We start from the raw sequence: 19,797 nt of genomic DNA, 5'->3' as shown, positions 1-19,797 counted from the left end.
TGAATGTTCTAGAACTGTTTAAAATATTATGTTGCATTTTATCTTTTCCCTCTAAAGGACAACACTAAAAGTCGATTGCTGTTGTGATCACTGTAGTTCTGATTCAGTGTTACTCAATTTAATATGTAGTTCATAAGTATCTCTGTGTTGTGTGTTCATTTTTGGGAATGGGAAGTGTTCTTCAGAATCGTATTAGATTGTTGTGGGAAGTGGTGAGCATATATGCACAAGTACTTAAGAGAAAGCCTTGTGCTGTATGAGGGATAGATCATGCAGGGCTTAGGGAGGGTGTTAGTTTGGGGAACGGAAGAAGAAAGTACTCAATTTTCTGGGCTTTCAGAAAGAATTGATGTTTAGACGTGAGACATTTTGGGCAGAAAAAATTGCATTGCACAATTCTCTTGTTGGGAAATAGAATTTTCTTTGAAAAACTTGGATTTTTTGTGATAGAGAATTACTAAAATGGAAGGTAGACTAGATTAAGATTTTAGTCTTATCATATTTTTATAAAATTATTTTTAAAACAAAATTCTTTTTTTGATTTATCAAGGCAAGTGAGTTTTTACCAGAGACGATGTCAGCAGCATTATTTCTTCTTTCTTTGGACATGCCTGTTTCTTTGGAATATCCCTCTATACATGAAGCTGTTGTGGCCTATTTGGAACAGCTGAATTCTGAAAACTACAGTATTTATAAAAGAGCTGCAGAGGCTGTTTATTCAATTGAATGTACCTGTAACTTCCTGTCTGATGTGGGGAAGGAGGTAAAATGTTTTGTTAATACCACTTTTAAATACTTTTGGTGAAGTATTTAGAAAATTTAATCTATGTAAATTGTAGGATATATAACAATTGAATTGCTACAGCTAGGATATATTGTTATTGAGTGGATCTGTTACTAGATTAAAGTAAGGACATGGTTTGTATAAAAATAAAACAAAGACTTCAGATTAATGAATGGTACATATTTTTCTTTCTTCTTTTCCTTTTCAGGACCTTGATTGGCACTGGCTTATGACTTTCAGTGAATTATTTCTGTAGCATTTTGCATAGTTATTTAATTGCAATGTATCAAATGTCCTTGATGTTCCTAGGACTGGTCAGGAGGTTAGAAGAGGGAGGTGGATAATAAAGCACCCTCATACTGCCCTTAGTAAGGGACACAGGGCCCCAAGCTAGTAAAAACTAGGCAACTATGTTGCAGCTTCCCGCCTCCTAAGAGTTAAACAGCAGTAGTCTGATGTTATGTCAACCAGGAATTCCCACACCTCCTCCCTGGCTGACATTTTTAGGTTGCTTTTTGAGAAAGTGGATGTATGCATATGCAGATATGAACAATCTCAGGGTCTCTGAATGATCTAATTTTTCTAAGTTCCTTAGTTAGCTGTGGAGAATTTTATTGTATATGAACTTCAACATTGATTATCCTATTCTGCTTCCTTTTCAGGGCGAGAAGAATCTCTTAGAATTAGTGGAGCTGGCTGACCAAGCCTTGTATAGCTTTTCCTATCATCAGCATTTCCCTCTAATAAAGGAAGTCATCTGCATTTGTTCAAAGATGTAATATTTTCTTTCTTAACATAATTCTGTTATTGTAGGGTACTGTGTGTGTGTGTGTGTGTAAATTTAGGAATAATGAGAATGAAGATGACCTTAAATCTATATTATTATTGTTAAGTTGCTTTTTTCCTTACGTCTGACTTGTTAACTGTATATATATATATAGCTGCACTGATTATGTACAGTTTACTTAGGAGTAAACTTTAAAAATGTCATGTCCATAATCAAAATGATAACCTTTGGATTTTCACACTTTTGTGTTTGGTGTCCATCCAGACCAAATGTTCAAACACAATTATTTACCTTTAAAGTTTTAATTAATAGTTTACATTTCAAGTTTTATTTTAAAAATTTTATTATTTTATACCTTTTTCTTAAATGGATTTTTGAAAAGCAGTATCATTGGTTAAGTTTGTTTTGAGGACATTGGAGAAAATTCCTGTTTAGGAATTAGTATCTTTACTACTTTTTGAATAATAAATTCTATGATATGTTAAACATTAATTATGAGTTTTTAAAAGGCATTTTTTAATACTCTTTGAGAATATTTTCTAATCAGAAGCAAGTGTTCAGGTAATTTGCAGTAATCTGTTTAGTTAGATCCCAGCTGGAGGAAGTGGAGTAGGAAGATATCTCCTTCAATGTGCTTTGCAATCTTTTCTTAGCTTCTGATTTGCCTTATACATTTTGGATGTTTTCCCTTTTTACCAGTTGGAAATCTGCGCAGGCCAGTCCACTGCTGCAAGGAGAAAGTCAGAAGGTGTTCCTGCATATGTTGTCCCACCCGTTGCCACAAGTGAAAGTTGAAACTTACCACTGCTGTCTGGAGATGGTTAAGGTTGCATTTGGCTTTGTTTTGAGAACTAGTAGTGGGTTCTTTTATTAGTCTTCCAGGATTAAATTACTTGACCTTTTGTATGAGATATAAAAACTGTATTCCATAAAAATAGACATTAATTCTAGGCATTTTGTACTATTTTTAAAAAAAAAATTTTATTTGGGGCTGGGGAGATAGCTCAGTTGGTAGAGTGCTTGCCTTACATGCACAAGGCCCTGGGTTCGATCCCCAGCACTGCAAAAAAAAAAAAAAAATTTATTCTTTTTAGGAAATCTGTATGATTAAATTTCCTTAACTTATTTAGTAAGTCTAACAATTGAATTGCTTTATTGTGTTTTAACATTCTTGTTCATACTGTGTGTTGCAAATGTTTGTGTTTTGCCATTTCTACTTCTGATGCACTTTAATGTGTTTCTCTACTTATTTTTGTGGTTCTGGAGATCACACCTGGAACCTGGAGCATGCCAGGCAGGCACTCTACCCCTGAGCTCTACTCTTGGCCCACTTCTGATCTGTTTTCATTCACACAAATGGAAATACTGCAGAGTAGAAGCATCTTTCTCTTTCCTCTTTATCCTCCAGTGCAGCCTGGCTGCTCATAAAATTGGCCTGTGTCCTTTCCATCCATTTTTTAATATCTATATTAATATATGTACATCTTAATAAGTATTATATACTATTGTTTTCTCTCCTTAAAAAATATATGTCATGCTACATATGATTTTGCCAGTTTTTCCTTTCATTTCATGGTAGCGTTTGAGGTCTGCCTAGTTTATTCATTTGAATTGTTAAGCTTGAATAACTTTCCTTTTACTTACTGATAAATATTTAGGTTCAGCCATCCCTTTGTTTTTTTGGTTGTGCTGGTAGTCCAACACAGGGCCAGACAAGCACTCTACCACTGAGCTATATCCCTAATCCATAGCATGATTGAGCCCTTTATATTAAAGTAAGTTTTTCAGTATTTTGTGACTTTGTTCCTATGTTTGAAAAATGTCTTGATTTCAGTAAATTTTTTTTTTTTTTTTTTTTTTTTTGTGGTGCTGGAGCTCAAACTCAGGACCTGTACATGCCAGACAAGTGCCTTTGTAGCTGAGCTATTTCTCTAGCCCTTTACTTTACTCTTGAATAATAATTTTGCTGGAGTAGAATTATTGGGTGATGGCTGTATGTCCTTAGTACTTTTCCAATATTGCTTACTTCTTTTAGATTGCTGCTGTTGATAGTTTGCTATCAGTTAAATTAGAATTTCTTTGTATTTTCTCCCAGGTTTTATTTTTTAATTAAAAAAAAAAAAGTTTTCTCTGGTGTTCAGTAGTTTCATTAAAGTGCATCTCCCTGTGTACTTGTTTTTAAAATTTATTTTGCTTAGGACTTTTCAGTGAAATACTCAATTTTGTCTGTATTTGTAGATATTTTTTAGTCATTATTAGTTTGAATATTGATTTCCTCCCATCCTTTCTGCTCTTTCAAGTCTTTATTCTTTTGTTTTTCTAGTTGCTCGCTACTTCATGGTCCCAGTGGTTACTTTTTAAAAAATTTTTTTTTAAATTTGTTCTAATTAGTTGTACATGACAGTAGAATGCATTTTGAGACATCTTCCTCTTTGAGGGGTTCGCTTCTTGCGGACAACATGTAATTGGGTCTTTTTAAAAATTCCACTGTACCAGTCTGTCTTTTAATTGAAGAGGTGAGACCTTTTATATTCAGAGTTATTATGGAGAAATGTTTATTATTTCTTGCCTTTTTGATTTATTTCTAATGTTTAATTCAGTCCTAATTCTTATTTACTTAACTACTTTTCTAATGAGATTTATCCTTTCCTGAACTCTTGTGTTTTTGTTTTTAGCTTCTGTGTGAAGGATTTTTTTAAGGTATTTTATGCTACCTGGCTTCGTAGTCATGAATTCTTTTAGTTTATACTTACCTGTGGAAGGTGTTAAGTTTCTTTCAATTCTGAAGAATAGCTTTGCAGGATATAGCAGTGTTGTTGGATAGTAATTCTTTTTAGTGTTTGAAACACATTATTCTAAGACCTCTTAGATTTTAGGGTTTCTTCTCAGAAATCTTATGTTAATGTGATGGGTTTATCTCTAGTGTGATTTGTTTTTCTCTTGAGACTTTTTAAATTCTATTCTTATTCTGTGTATTTAGCATTTTTTTCATAAATTGTTGTGGAAAATTTCTTTTTTGATATTGTCTACTTGGAATTCTAAATGCCTCCTATATCTGCATGTCCACCTTATTCTCAAAGTTTTGAAAACAATTTCTTTCCTTTAATATTGTCTGAATATCCAAGGCCAGCCGCCCTTTCCAAGCTCTGAGAATCTGTTTTCTTCTTGATCTGATCTGCTATGACTTTCAACTGAATTTTAAAAATTAGATTTATCGAGTCTTTCATTTCCAAGATATCTTGGAACCTCTATCTCTTTATTGAAATGCTTTTTCACATCCTGTATTGTTTTCTTTAGTTCATTCCTTAGATCTGCTTAGATCTTGTTCTAATTCATTAATTATTTTAGCAAGTGATTCTTTGATTTCTTTGTCCTGAATTTCATCCACTTCATTATCTATGGATTCACTCCTCAGGGAACTATATATTTTTGAAGGTGTCTTGTTGGCCTGTTTCTTCATGTTTTCTGATGTCCTGTGTTTGTACATCTGTTGATATACATTCCTCTTTCATGCAGGGTCCTTTTGTGAGTAATTGTCTCTTTGGAAGAAGCCCTAGGCTGGGGAGTATCTGAGCTTCAGCATGTCTGGTCAGCATAATCAAAGCCTTAAGTTGAATTGTCAGTGCCACTTGGGGAGGAGAGAGTAACTGCCAGAAAGAATGGTGATTTAAGAGCAGTCTGTGTCATTGTATGCCATGAAAGTTACTACTAATGATTTCTCTACAACTCTTAACCAAAGTGAGAAATAATCTAGAATGGGCTGAAAGAATTAAGTATTAATGATAACACAATAAATTCAGTTGGAAGAAAAGATAAAAAATAAAATAGAAAAAAGGAGGAAAAAAGATAAAGGGTGTTGGAGAGGGAAAGGAGACAAAAGATAATATGAGGAGAGAAAAGGGGTGAAGGAGAGGGGAAGGGAATGGAGCCAGGAAGAAAAGAGCTGTTGGGAGCGGGTCCAATTAATTGACAAAACATGTAAAATTATAACTCTAAAAACACAAATTTGGGGAGTACACTAGAAATGAGTTTACATCAAGCAGTTAATGCAGTAACAGTCATAAAGAGATATGGATTTCTTCTAGCTGAAGTTTTTAAAGTGGAGACATTTCTTTCCAAGGTTTTCAATTTAGAATGCTTGGCTTCGAGGCAGTGTGTGTAACAGTAACATTGTACTGTTGTTTTTTCCCAGCTTTGACCCAGAATAGCCAAACTTGTTAGGGGCCTCTGTTGGTTGAGTTTCACCCCTTCCTTGCCTGGCAGCATCTGTTGGGGAGTGTTGTTGTTTCAGAGCAGATTTCCCCCTCAAAGTGACTTTGCCCTTGTGACCTGGATGGGAGTGGAAGTCTAGCACTGTTGTCTAGGCTGTGCAGCCCTCTCACCCTTGCAGCCTGTCGACTGGTCTGGATTACACCTTGTCTTGTTCTAGGAGCTTCAGTTTGTGTGCTGGGCGATGTGTGTGGGCTGCATCAAGTCTGACCTCCTGGCACCTCTGGCGATGGGGCAGGTGGCGTGCGTCCTTCAGAAGGTTGTAGTGGGCTTAGTGCTTTCCACCTGACCCTGATAGTTCCCGTTCCTGGCCTCTGTCAGCCATGCTGTTTATCCCAGAGCCTAGACCACCAAATTCAAATGAAAGCACCCTCAGCTCTTCTCTGCTCTGCAGAGTTGTAGACTGGCAGCTGTGGTTTCCATAGCCCAGACCTCAGGTCTCACTCCTGTGCACAGACTGATTTACTGCATGGGCATGCCCTGATCCAGTAAAAAGAAAAACCTAGGTGGCTCATGGGTCTTGGGTACTCGGGAAGTGAGTATACCAAGAACACGCACAAAATGAATAAAAAATAAAAAAATGTGGAGATGAGTTTGAAAAAGGTAAATGGCCGGTGTTTCCAGGTCCTCTCAGGAAGTCTAAACAGTGAGTCTTTTAAAATTGTCATGGCTTTCCCACTCTCACTATCTGCAAGGGAGGATATTGGGACTTTCTCCTGCAATGACTCATCTCATTGTATCTGAGCTTATTTTCTCTTTGGATTGTGAAATTGTTGGGAAGAACCTGTTGGTTTTTTTTTTTAATTTGGTAGGAGAATTCAGCTTTTGTGCCAGGTGTGCTGTTGCAGTCTATTCTTTTTATTAATTTTCTTTCTGTTCTAGAAACTGATATTTCAGGTTTTCACTTGATTGTGGGCTCTGAGTTGCCTGCTGGCATTTATCACAGCGTTCTGTCCTCAACGTGCTGCCCTCACACTGCTGTTTAACTCAGTCTTGGGGAGCTGCTGATGTTGAGGTTTCCCACTTTATCCAGTGGTTTTTGCTCTGTGAGATACAGAATTATCTGGTGTGAAGTTAATAGTTGGAAAAAAAAAAACTATGTAGATATGTCTGTGTGTGTATAATTTTTGAACTTGGAATTGTTACTAGTGTTTAGAAAGTAGTAATTTGAATGATGAATAAAAATATTTTTGTAACTCATTATTTCTTTGCAATTTCTCCTGTGTTGTATATAAATTCTACTAATGTTTGTAGTAGCTTTTAACAAAATATTATTCTCTATCATAAATTGAGAAAAGAATTTGTGGTAGTTCTTCTAAGAGATAGTGTAGAGTTGTTGCTTGGATATATGTCTCCCCCACCAATAATTTTGTATTTTAATTTGAAGTTTGTTTTTCTTAAACCTCAGTGAATAAACCAGGGGAAATCAGGGGAAGTTTATTATTTTGTTCAGCAGTTTATTTATTTAATTTTTATTGAAATTAGGCTTATTAGCAGAAGCATGTAGTATACATCTTGTACAGACTCAAACATTACAAGGTAGAGAATCCTTTCAGCTGGTTAGTTAAAAGTAAGTTTTGATGAAGTAAAAACTAAAATTGGAAGTGAATAATAATCAGAAGAAAGAGGAAAAATGACTTTCACTAATTTTAAAAATAATAAATTTGTGTTCTACAGGAATGTTTAGGTGTCCATAACGTCACTAAGCCTGTGTCTTCACTTTGTAATGGAATTCATTTTCTACTTCATCCAAAAGTTCTGTATGAAATTTCTACTTTTGGTATTCAAGAACCCCAAAATGAGGTATGATGTGTTAAAAATAAATATAAAATATTACACAGCCAAATAAAGGTAATATTCTAATAAAACTGTAAATTATCATGAGTGTGAAATTTTACTGATATATTGGCTTTAGTTGAGGTTTTTTTTTTTTTTTTTTGGTACCAGAAATTGAACCCAGGGTTGCTTAATTACTGAGTCATTTCACCAATCCTCAGCCCTTTATTCATTTATTTTTTGTTTGTTTGTTTTATATTAAGACAGGGTCTCACTAAGTTGCAGAGACTGACTTTGAACTTGTAATCCTCTTGCCTCACCCTCCCAAGCTGCTGGGATATGTGCCACTGTGTCCGGCTGGTTTAGATGTTTTATATAAAGAAGTATTAAAGAAAATGTGGGAATATAAATATAAGATGTACTTGATCTCTAAGAATTCAGGTCAATTTACTTATGATTTTTATCTAATGTATAGAGAACCATAGAATAGTTATAGTAAGTAGGTTATGACAATTTTATTTTTATTTATAAAGATAGAAAAGTGGAGACCATTAAGGGAAAAAAATCCTTAAGTGGAAGTCCTTAAGGATCGAGAACAGACTGTAAGGACGCTGAGGAAGTGGAAACGGCTAAGGCAGAGGTGCTGGTTGTGGCACCTTTCTCCACTGTGTGCAGCGTCGCCGGTACGTGAGTGGGACAGCCTGTGTTGTTGGATCATTGCGTCTGTTGTTGAGCAGGTGAATGCTGCTGCCAAGGCCATTCTGCTGTATCTGCTTCAGGGACGACTGATGATGACACCACTGACCTGGAACAAGCTTATCGAGTCCCTCTGTCCTGTCATTCCAGTCCTGCAGGTACCCTGCGCAGTTCACCTTTGGCCGAATGTGGTTGATTTAAAAGCATGCAGGCAGCACAACTGTCATGTTGTGAGAAAGACGAAGAGAGGCTGTGAAGGCGTGTGGACAAGTGAACAGGAAGGGGTACTGTCCTGCTTCTGGCAGAAGGTTAAACAAGAGAGCTAGTTTGTCCATGTACCCTTTATGCATCTGAGCGGGAGGTTAAAAAGTGAGGTGTAGGCTCTTAGTATTGATGTGAAAAACAGAACCCAACCTTTTGTAAAGGATCTTATGCATAGCTACCAGTGCTTTCTAACCAGATGTTAATTACATTACTCATCTGCCTCATGAATTCTGTTTGTGCATGTGTATGGTTAGAGTGATTTCTTGATTAACAAGCTCTTAGAAACAGTGCTTTCTGAGCAGTCTTTCTGGGTGTAAGAAGGGTGAGGGAAGTTCAGATCCCTACCTCCCTCAGATAGGAGACACCATCATAGGCACTGCATTTTCAGGAGAACCCTGGTGCTCAGGACCCAGGCCTCCGTCACTGAGGCTCACAGGACCTGTGCCATGTGCACAGTGTCTGTGTCACTCCCTTTTACCACAGAGTGAAGTACCTCATCTAGGGGAGGTGCCACCATGGGCATCTTGGAAAATAGAAAAATCTTTAAGTTTCAAGAAGGTTGGCATAATTTCTTCTTTAGTATTATTGTTTAAATACAGTTGTTCTTTTTTTGTAAATACAGTTCTATTTAGACTCCTTGCTTTTATAGGTTATTTCAAAAAGTTACTGTTTTATTCAGTTGAATTAAAAGAAGTTTATGAGTCGCATGATAATTATTATTTATGAGTTTATTATAATTTATGAGTTGATATACAATTATTATTTTTAGGTAGAAAAGCTAATATGTATAAAATTAAATAAGAATTTCTCTTAAAAATTTGTTAGGGTTATGCCGACCCAGAAGACTCTTTGGGTAACTGCATTCTTCTTCTGAGCAAAGAGGGTTCTGAGGCAGGAGAAGGCATCCTCCCTTATACTACCCGGCTGAAGTCTATCCTGCGACTTCTGCTAGTGAAAAAGCCATCGTGAGTACAGTGTGATGTTTTGAATATATAAAGGATAAATGGAAACCTTCTAAGGAAGTGTAGTAATTATATCAATCTGAAGTAGCATGGAACTAACGAATGTAATGGAAGATTATTCTGCGTTATTGATGGAAGAAACTAATATGTGAAATCAGGCAGATGCAAGGCGTTCTAGATATTTTCCTGAAACATTTCATCCATTTTATTGCCTAGTTATCCCTTGCCAGATCAGTCTGAAGTCCTGCTTCTTGGTGCTGTTCACTAGTGTGGTAGGCAAGCTGGAGAATCATGGAGATCAGTATGTTGGAAAATTATAGTGTACTCCCATATTCTCTTTAGAAATTGTTAGTTCTTAGAATAATCCTTTTCTAAACATCTGTTCTGAAAATTAGGTTCTCCATAAAAGTGTTTGGGGCCAGTTGCTTCATAAAGTAGAGTTATGAATATATTTTAACCTCAGTTTGTGAGAAACTAAAAAGGTCTTTTCCTTGACCATTGTTAGAGTCGATATTTTTAAGTAAAAGAGAAGGAGCAATTTGTTTTCCGTCCCTTTCTGTCAGTGCAATATGAATCTTCATTGTTGCTCTCTTCAGGTAACAGTGGTTAGATTTTCCCTAATTGAGAAGAGAAACAAGTGTAGAGTCAACATGGACAAGCAGTGATGAAGAAGAGTCGATTGAAGAGGCTGGCAGGGGCTGGGGCTGGGGCTCAGTGGCAGAGCACTTGCCTAGCATGTGTGAGGCCCTGGGTTTGATCCTCAGCACCACATCAAAATAAACAAATAAAATAAAGGCATTCTGTCCATCTATAACTACAATATAAATTTTTTAAAAAAGGAAAGACTGACAGGAATAAGCAGACATTCTTTTGACAGTGACTAATTTTTTTCTGTAAACCTTACATTAGGATAATATAGCAGTTTATTTGGAAACAGATGATCAGACTGAAAAATAAAGTACGTAGAAATAAAGCATTAAGGGAATGGAAGGAGTAAAATCAAATGGAAGAGAATCTAAAAAATATCTGTAGAGTGTACAGAGTAGAGTTATAGAAAAGCTAGGGTGGATGGAACTGGCTTCCATATGTATTCCCATAGTTCCTGGGCAGCGTGTTTGTCAACGTACTAGTGTAGAATTATTACTTATTCTAACAAACTCCCCAATTCAGCAATTTAACACAAGTGGAAATTTATTTCTTGTTCACTTGAGAGGACCCAAGGTCCCCAGGTCAACAGAGACACTCTTAAGAGGTAGGATGTCTGCAGGAGCTGAGAATGAGGCCAGGACTTTCTGGGTAAGGTAATTCTGTATTATAAAGAACTTAAAATGATTTGAATTACATATTCATTTTCCTTATATGATTAATTCTGTCCTGTCCCATTAATTCTGTAAACTCCAGGTAGGCAGGAACCCTATTATTGGTCAATCTTTATGTCCTCAGAAATCATAGAGTACCTTATACCTAAAAGTACTCAAAAAGTACAGTGAGAGAATTGGATACATGTATTGGGACAACTGAATTTTGCTACCCTGTGCTAAACCTAAAAATATACCAAATTTATGTCAGAGAAGAAAATGCATAAAGATATGCTTTACATTTTTCTTCATTTTTAAGTTTTTATTTGTTCTAATTAGTTATACATGACAGCAGAATGCATTTCAATTCATTGTATACGAATGGAGCACAACTATTCGTTTCTCTGGTTGTATATGACACAGAGTCGTCGCACCATTCGTGCAGTCATACAGGTACTTAGTTTAATGATGTCAATCTCATTCTACCATCTTTCCCACCCTCTTCCCCCTTTCCTCCTCTCATTCCCCTCTGCCTAGTCCAAAGTTCCTGCATTCATCCATTATGGATCAGCATCTACATATCAGAGAAAACATTTGGCCTTTGGTTTTTTGTGGTTGGCTTATTTTGCTTAGCATGATATTCTCCAGCTCTATCCATTTACCTGCAAATGCCATAATTTTGTTTTCCTTTAAGGCTGAGTAATATTCCATTGTGTAAATATGCCACAGTTTCTTGATTCATTCATCTACTGAATGGCATCTGTGTTGAGTCCATATCTTAGCTATTATGAATTGAACTGCTATGAACATTGATGTGGCTGCATCACTATAGTATGCAGATTTTAATAATTCAAGAAATAAAATCAAAACTACTCTAAGGTATCATCTCACTCTAGTCAGAATGGCAGTGATCGAGAATACAAGCAACAATAAGTGTTGGCGAGGATATGGAGAAAAAAGTACACTCATACATTGCTGGTGGGGCTGCAAATGGGTGCAGCCACTCAGGAAAGCAATATGGAGATTCCTTAGAAAACTTGGAATGGAACCACCATTTGACCCAGTTATCCCACTCCTTGGTTTATACCCAAAAGACTGAAAATCTGCTTTACATTTTTCGGTCTCTTTCTTTTCTTTACTAGGTGTTTCAGTCCATGTGTTTAGAATCCCAAATGTTAATATAGGTACTATTTATTGGTTTGGAAGAAAGGAACAAGTACATGTGTAGCCTCTCTCCTTCCTCCCAATCCCCTTCTCCCTACTGGGTCTTCTGTGTTGCCCAGGCTTGTCTCAGATTCCTGGCTCATGCAATCCTCTTATGTCTCTCAGCCTCCTGACTTGCAGGATTACAATTGTGCACCATAGCAAAACATCCAGTTTCCATGTTCTATCCTTGCTAAGTTTGCATGAGGTAACTCAGCAAATTTGAGAGGGAGAAAGTTTCCCTGACCATCTTAGAGTGTGTGTTAGTCTTCTAGAGCTGAAATCTGTTAGTAATAATGTAGTAAATACCTGCTGTTAGTTTCAGAAGGTGTTTGAGTGTCTCCCATTTGCTTATGAGCTGTGGTCAAATGTGGGAATGTCAACACAGACTTGGGCCCTGCCCTTCCAGAATTTGGCCTATAATTGGGAAGATAGATCTTCTATTATCAATTATACCTTATTATTGGTTTTAATAAAGTGAGATAAATGTTAACTAACAATTTAGGGGACTTAAAGGTGATAGGTCCACAAACAGAAGGTAACCCTTCTAGTCTGCTGGACTAAAACCTGGCAGCTTGTCCTATTACTTAAAACATGTCCCATTTCCAGGTAATTGGAGAACCTACCAGAGGAGTGACAGGTGACATATTTATTCTAGTTTTTCCCACCAGTGACCTTTGTCTACTGGATGGTTTTCTGTTTTTCACTGCATTGTCTACTGGCATGGAGTATTGAACTTTTTCTTGAAAACCTCTCACTTTCCCATTTAACTGACTTTAATTCTGTTTCATTTTACATAAAAAATTTTGAAAGGAATTTTTATATTTGAGAGGAATCTGTTTGACCCTCATATAAGAACATTTTCATAAATTGTAATAATGTTATACTTTAGCTATTAACTTAATTACTCTCCTAGAGATTTATATAATTATTTGGAATTTGGTCATGAATTTGATCCTTCTTGAGATTGAAATAGATCACTAGATTTGAAGTCAGATGTTACAAATTTAATTTGCGGATTCTTATTTGTGCTGTTTAATCTCAGTGAGTCTTATTGGTAATTCCTTATTTTGGATGTTTATTTTGAATTGAATAAATAATTGTGGTTGTATATGAAATAATTTAATGGAAAAAGGAAAATATTTTTGGCAAGGCAGTATTAATGACTGATTTGCTGTGTTGACATACAGTAATTCTTGGAAATTATGGACCTTTTACGTATTTATATATTATAAACTTGAGTTTATAATATATATTATAATATATATTATATATTAACTCAAGTACTTTGTGTTTTTAGGGTCCGTTCACTAGCTCTAAAGCTTTTAGCAGTTCATCTCACCAGTGAAGAAGGGGCTGATACAAAACGCCCTTTAATAAATGCCAGACTTCTTTCCAGAGTTACTAATCTATTTATTGTGAAGAAACCTATTGAACTCAAACTGGATGACAGAAAAGACTTGCTTATTAAGGTAACCATGACTTTTTAGTTTTTACTGTGTGATTATTTGACACATTTGTATATCACATATTTTATGTGACATTCTTCAGGATATATGTTCTGGGTGGGGACAAAGAGGTTGGTGGTGATTTAGGTGGGTTTAAATTGTGTTCTGGGTTCTTCCAACTTCTAGATACATTTGTTAGTTGATCAAGTATGTTCTGAGTGACTACTGCATACCAGGGATTATGTTCCTTTTAATTTAGTGTATATACTGGATATATAAATTGTTTTGAATAGTGTCTTAAATATAGCATAAGGTGAATTTAGTAAAAAGAAATTTTGTGATGACTTTATAATAAATATAACTAACATAAAAACTATTGGAAATTCTTCTTATGTTGGAATTCAAAAGTTGAAAACTTGAAAAGTTCTTTCGACAAAAAGTTTCAGCCTCTTCATCACAAAGAAAAAAATAACATAGGATCTAGAGAGGCAGTTTCTCTTAAATTTATCAGTGTTTCTGAGATTTTTGTCATTGTTGTCAGTCTTCTTTTCTAAATCTTAAATAGCTTCAGAAGTTTAGCATCCATTTCCCTGTCTTTAACCAGGACTGCTCCACATTATATGGGACTGAAAGAAAAGTCTGAAGAAAGCTGATCATTATCTTCATTGTTACATTCCTATGTATTGTAGTTTTTCATTTCACTTCAAGTTTGCAGTGTGTCAGATTTTATTTAAGATTTAAATTTAGATAAACTCTGGGTGCCGGTACAGGGTACAGTTTTTTACTTTTTTTTTTTTTTTCTTAAAGGGGAAACACATTAGTTTTCTTCTAATCTGAATGTTAAGGGCCAGATCACAGTCCTGGCAGGAGGACTGGAGAATCTTCCTCTGACCACATACAAGGTCTGGTTGGGGAATCACTTTGTAGTAAGCCACTGATAGTCACTTATTTGTCTTGTGTATAGTTGGGAGGAAGGTGGGGAGGGAGAATTCTGTCTTTAGTGAGTCCTTAGTCAGGCTCGGGCTAGATAGTAGCACTGGATGGGAGGAAGAAAGAATGTCTTTGTTGTTTTCATACTGCTGGTTTGAAATACCATACTTCAGATTCTGTGCTGCCATGAAGTGAGCCAGTATCAGTACTTGTTACTTCATTGGACCTGTCTGTTTCAGGGTCTTTCAGGAGGTAGGGAAGGTAAAGGGCCAGGTCATTTTCATCTGGTGGTTTTCCGGGGCAAGAGGGAGGTCCTGAATTATAAGTTCAGGAGGCCCTTTGCAAGTTAGCCTGGTGTGATTTATAGAGATGTTGGGGAGCATGGGTGTTTCCTGTCAAGTTCTCAAGGTGGCTGATGATTGATTGGGTTATGAATAACTTCCTGGCAAAATGTACATTAAGAAGAGAGACCTATTGACATAATGGCTTTTTGTTTTAGACCCAAAGTTATTCTCTGACCTACCATACCACTATTGCAAATTTGTATGTAAATATATCAGTTACTTAAGTAAGTTGACTTTTCCAGCTTTTGGTCTTTTAGTATAAACTGTAAAATTTTATTAGAGAATTGGAAGCAGGTTAAAATGTAACTTTTTTTTTTTTTTGGTTTGTAGGTGGACACTGTTGAAAAGGTATATGAAATCTTCACCTCGGATGATGTTGATGTTGTTTTGAGAAAGTCAGCTGCAGAACAGTTAACTGTGATTCTGCAAGGTAATGTCTGTGCTGCTTCTGATAGAATTTGAGATTGCTGTGGGTAGTAGTGTCAGGTCTTGGAAGAGTACAATTTGTGGGTCACGTCTAGCCTGTGGCTTGTTTATTGTTTGTTTGTTGTGTTTTTTCTAGACTTCAAATTTAGAGTGGTTTTTGTATCTTTAGAATTGTTAGAAACCAAGACCAAAGAGTATATGACAGCAACCATATGTGGCCAGCAAAGCCTAACATATTTACTGTTTCTTTACAGAAAATGTTTGCTGGTCTGGTAGATTATCTTAATTTGATCCATAGTATGTCATTTGATAGAATTATATTCTCAAATGTTGATAGAATTCTGACAGTAAAATTTATTTCCTCTCTTCATTTACCTGGTATATGTTGTTTTCAGTTTATACAATTTACTCAAAATTAATCAAACTGTTTTTATAGATAGGTAAAATAAAAATAATGCACTGTAGTTGTTATTTTCTTTAAGGGTTTAGTTAAAACAAAACAAAACAAAACAAAAACCAGTAATGCACTGGTGCACTCCTGTAATCCCAGTGGCTCAGGGGGCAGGGGGATTCTGAGCCAGCCTCAGCAACTTGGTGATGCCTTAAGCAACTTAGTGAGACACTGTCTTAAAATAAAAAATAAAAAGGATTGGGGATGTGGCTCAGTGGTTTAGTGTCCTTGGGTTCAGTCTTGGTACCAAAAATACGTAAACAAAACCAAAAAATACTGGGAATAATGGAAATCTTTTTTTTTTTTTTTTTTTTCCTAAGTAGTAGTTGAAGTTAGTTACAGTGAGAGCTACAATTCAGTATCAGTATGTGTGTGTTTGTGTTTTTTCAGTGATAATATAGAAGAAAATTTGTCTGCTAGTTGTTAACAACTTCCAACTAATTTATAAATAACTAGAGTTCCTGGTTCTAGTAACATGTGTACATGTGTATAAAAATCCTTATGACTTCTTATTACAAATGTAATATGTGAACATATTCATGTTCATATTATTTAGAAATACATAAAGTACACTAAAATCTCTTTCCTTTATATTTGCTATTAATAATTGGAAGACAGATTTTTTTATTGAAAAATGTTATTAGAACTCATTTGTACATTAGCTTGTGAAGAATTCTAAATATTTTGAAGTGATGAAGTTGGAAAAGAAAACAAATTGTTAGTGAAACAATATAAAGAAGATAATTTGCCATGCACAAGTAAGAGATTGTTTTGTACACTTAAAATTATAATACTCAAGAGTCTGTACTAGTTCATGCAAGTATTCTTTTTTAATTCCTTTTTGGGTTACAAAGGTAAGTTACATTACTTAAGTGTTTTCACATTGTACAGATGTATATAAAGTCAAAAGTTAAAGGTTTTATCCTCCAATTTCAATGCCAGATGTGACTATTTTTAATAGTCTGAAAACTGTGTATACCAGGTTTACATATTTCAAAATGTTTTTAAAAGTGAAAAAAAATTCTTTAAATTTTAATGACTGTTTTTAAAATTTGTAGATATTAAAATGCATGCTGCAGTGAAAAAGTTATGCCTAATTGACAAGATAATTGAGTATTTAAATGAATGTGTGAGTCAAGATGGCAAGGTAAGTCTAATGTTTAATGTTTAGATGTATTTATTGGTGATGGTATTAATTCTGATACTAAATTTAGCTGAGTTTGGATGGGTACTTAGATTTTAAGTCCTAAGTAATAGTCACACTATCTCATTTGTTTTTTTGTTTTTGTTTTTTTTTTTTAATTTCTAAAAGTGGGGTCTCTGTAAATGAGAACTAATCTTAGAATTCCTTTAAGAATATTGACCAAATTATATTGTTATACTGTGTGCATGTATAAATATGGAACAACAAATCCCACCACTATGTTCATTTATAATGCATAATACAAAGCACATATCCAGAAGATATGTATGTGGAAGTATAGCCATATGTAAGTAGAAGCATATATAAGCAGAAAGCAATTACTAATATTTCACATGACTTTGATGACAAAGTGTAAAGTTTAGAAGAAGATATGATACTTTTTATCTCACCTTAGGTGTGGTGAAGGTACAATAATGGTGTGTTTTCCCTCCTGCCAGGTTGTAGAATGCTTGATTCAGCCCTGCCTCACACTCCTGAGGAAAGTTCTGTGTGCGGATCCAATCATGCGTGTTTCCCTGTCACAGCAGTCTTCTCTCTTGACTCTGTTATTCAGAGGTGAATAACATAAATGCTGCTAATAATGAGACTGGTCTTAAATCTTGTGTTTATTCTTCTAACTGTCGGTAGCATTTGCTTCCCGTCTTATCAATGGAACAACACAGTCTCTTAGTATGCTGCTGAAATCTGCTCACAGTGAGAGCGTTTGCTGCTTCTGTGGGGGTTTCCCTGTGGTCCAGTTGCTGGGTGGGCCTTAGAGCTGGACCTAGAGCTAGAGGTGTTGATTCCGCTGCTTACTCTTTTTGACTTATGTAGACCAGCCCTGTGGTGCTCAGGTGCAAAACTCTGGTCTGTAAAGAAGTAAAGCTATAGCTGCTGCCATTACTTCCCCCACCCCACCTTTTTTTTTTCCCCAGTATCTGTTTCCTTTTTTCTTGTTTTGCTTCTACTGTCAGATTCTGGAACCTTTCTTGAGGTATCCAGTGATGTTATTAGACTAGCATCGAGGTTATAAATCCAACCTGTGAGAGATGGAAACTGGACCATCCTGAGAGACTCTAAGGATTTATTCTATTTAAATTTTTAAATGTGGTTTTGGGGAAAAAAAGTCTGTTTTAGTTTAATAATGTGTTTGTGTAGAACAATCTTATGTAGTTGAGTCTTTTCTGACTGTTCTCAAGATACCTTGGTAATGTTCTGTAGTATTTTATTTCCCAAAGATTTAGATCATTGTTTTTATTTTTATTTTTATTTTTTATTGTAAACAAATGGGGTACAACTTGTTTCTCTGGTTGTACATGAAGTAGAGGCGTACCATTTGTGTAATCATATATTTACATAGGGTAATGATGTTCGATTCTTTCTGTTATTTTTCCTCCCCCCCGACCCCTACTACCCCTCTTTTCCATCTATAAAGTCCCTCTTTAAAAATATGGAATGCCTCATGAATTTGTGTGTGATCCTTGTGCAGGGGCCATGCTAATCTTCTCTGTATCATTCCAATTTTAGTATATGTGCTGCTGAAGCGAGCACTAGATCATGTTTTTAAATATTCTACATGAGGCATCTTGGTCAAATATCTTATGTTGGAGATGAATGAGATTTATGTTCAAAATATGTATATTAGAATATAGTAATTGCATGAAAGTGTTATTTTTTCCTGATGATTTCTGCTGCTCAAGTGAATTGGACATAGTTTATATAAGTTTATTTGGTAAAAGTCCAAATCAAATAACAGACATATTGTGTTTAGGCTTATAAAATTTTCCGTGGAATGTGAAATTTTTATAAGGTTAAATTAGACTAATCACCTGAAAGAGCTGTGATTGAATTTCTAGTTCTTCTTAGTTAACTTTCTTCCTTTTAACTTATTCAGTTGAATTTAGCCTCTAGTTTTACCTTTCATTTATAATTTTTGCTTGAGTTTTATAATCAATAAATTTACCAGTACCTGTTGAATTCAAAAGCACTGTCCATGGTAGTGTAATCTGTAAGCCCTTTAGTATTTAACAGTTTCTCTATATCATCACTGTTTATGAAAAATACTTCAATGAATCTGAGCATGAATTACAATATCTCTCATTAATGGATTAGTTTCAGGACAAAATTAATTTTTCAACTAACTGCCCAACCAGAAAAATCCAACCCTCAGTAAACATTTATTGAACACATATTATGTGTTAGGTACAGTGGTTGGCCCTTGGGTTCTATTGATAAAAATGGCAAATGGGTCCTCAGGGATCATATAATAGAGATTTTCATAAATAAATATAAAACACAGTATATAAATACCTGGCACCAGAGGAAATACTGGGTAGATCAGGTGATGGGAAAACATCAGATAATGCTTCCAGGAAATGTGTTTCTAAGCCTGAACTTTGAAATGAATGGGAGTTCAGATAGAGGGGAGTGACTGCCAAAAAGAGGGAGACCTGGTTTTATGTGAGAAATAATGATGCGTTTAATGTGGTTGGTGGGGAACAACTGGGTTTGGAGAGTTCTGGGGAAATGGTGGTGTGACACAAGGAGGTCACTTCCTGCCGAGACTGCAGGTCTTATTAAATGGCAGTGAGAAGCAGTGAAGGTTGTAAACGGGAGTACATACTTAAGGAAGATGATTCTTTGGTAGTGGAGAACAGATTGAAGGGGTATAATGAATAAGCTCTTAGACACCATGCTTTGAATTACAAATTGTCATGACAGAAGCCATTACCATATTTTAGGAATAGAAATTAACTTAGACATCATTTATTACACCATCACAGAGTGAGGAAATTGAGGACTGGAGAGATTAGCAATTTGGCCAGAGTCATAACCAGATATGTGGTAGAGGCAGAATAACTCAGACTTCTGATCTCTGTGTTTAAGGTATGACACACACATCCCATTTTCATTATAAAGTATCATATAATGCACATACAAATTAAAGTTCTAAAAATTTTTATTTTCTCCTTTTAT

At 35.5% G+C, this 19,797-nt stretch overlaps 1 protein-coding gene across 4 annotated transcripts in view; it reads left to right on the top strand.

Annotated features, from left to right (window-relative positions):
• Window positions 1–19,797, top strand: part of RTTN (rotatin) — a 177,870-nt gene that overhangs the window by 38,127 nt on the left and 119,946 nt on the right. For all 4 annotated transcript variants that reach the window (XR_013758833.1, XM_079109126.1, XM_079109125.1 and 1 more), the window contains 10 exons: window positions 551–763; window positions 1,447–1,559; window positions 2,271–2,397; window positions 7,518–7,643; window positions 8,354–8,470; window positions 9,402–9,541; window positions 13,340–13,511; window positions 15,092–15,191; window positions 16,697–16,785; window positions 17,280–17,397. Coding sequence is in view for 3 of the 4 variants with exons in the window: in XM_079109126.1 (XP_078965252.1) it covers window positions 551–763; window positions 1,447–1,559; window positions 2,271–2,397; window positions 7,518–7,643; window positions 8,354–8,470; window positions 9,402–9,541; window positions 13,340–13,511; window positions 15,092–15,191; window positions 16,697–16,785; window positions 17,280–17,397 (1,315 nt within the window). In the remaining variant the exon portion in view is untranslated. The remainder of the gene's footprint in view (window positions 1–550; window positions 764–1,446; window positions 1,560–2,270; window positions 2,398–7,517; window positions 7,644–8,353; window positions 8,471–9,401; window positions 9,542–13,339; window positions 13,512–15,091; window positions 15,192–16,696; window positions 16,786–17,279; window positions 17,398–19,797) is intronic.

Source organism: Sciurus vulgaris (genome assembly GCF_902686455.1).
Source record: "Sciurus vulgaris genome assembly, chromosome: 13".
In the NCBI taxonomy this organism is placed as follows: domain Eukaryota; kingdom Metazoa; phylum Chordata; class Mammalia; order Rodentia; family Sciuridae; genus Sciurus; species Sciurus vulgaris.
The sequence above is the reverse complement of the archived record's forward strand: the minus strand, read 5'-3'. Positions and strand labels throughout refer to the sequence as shown.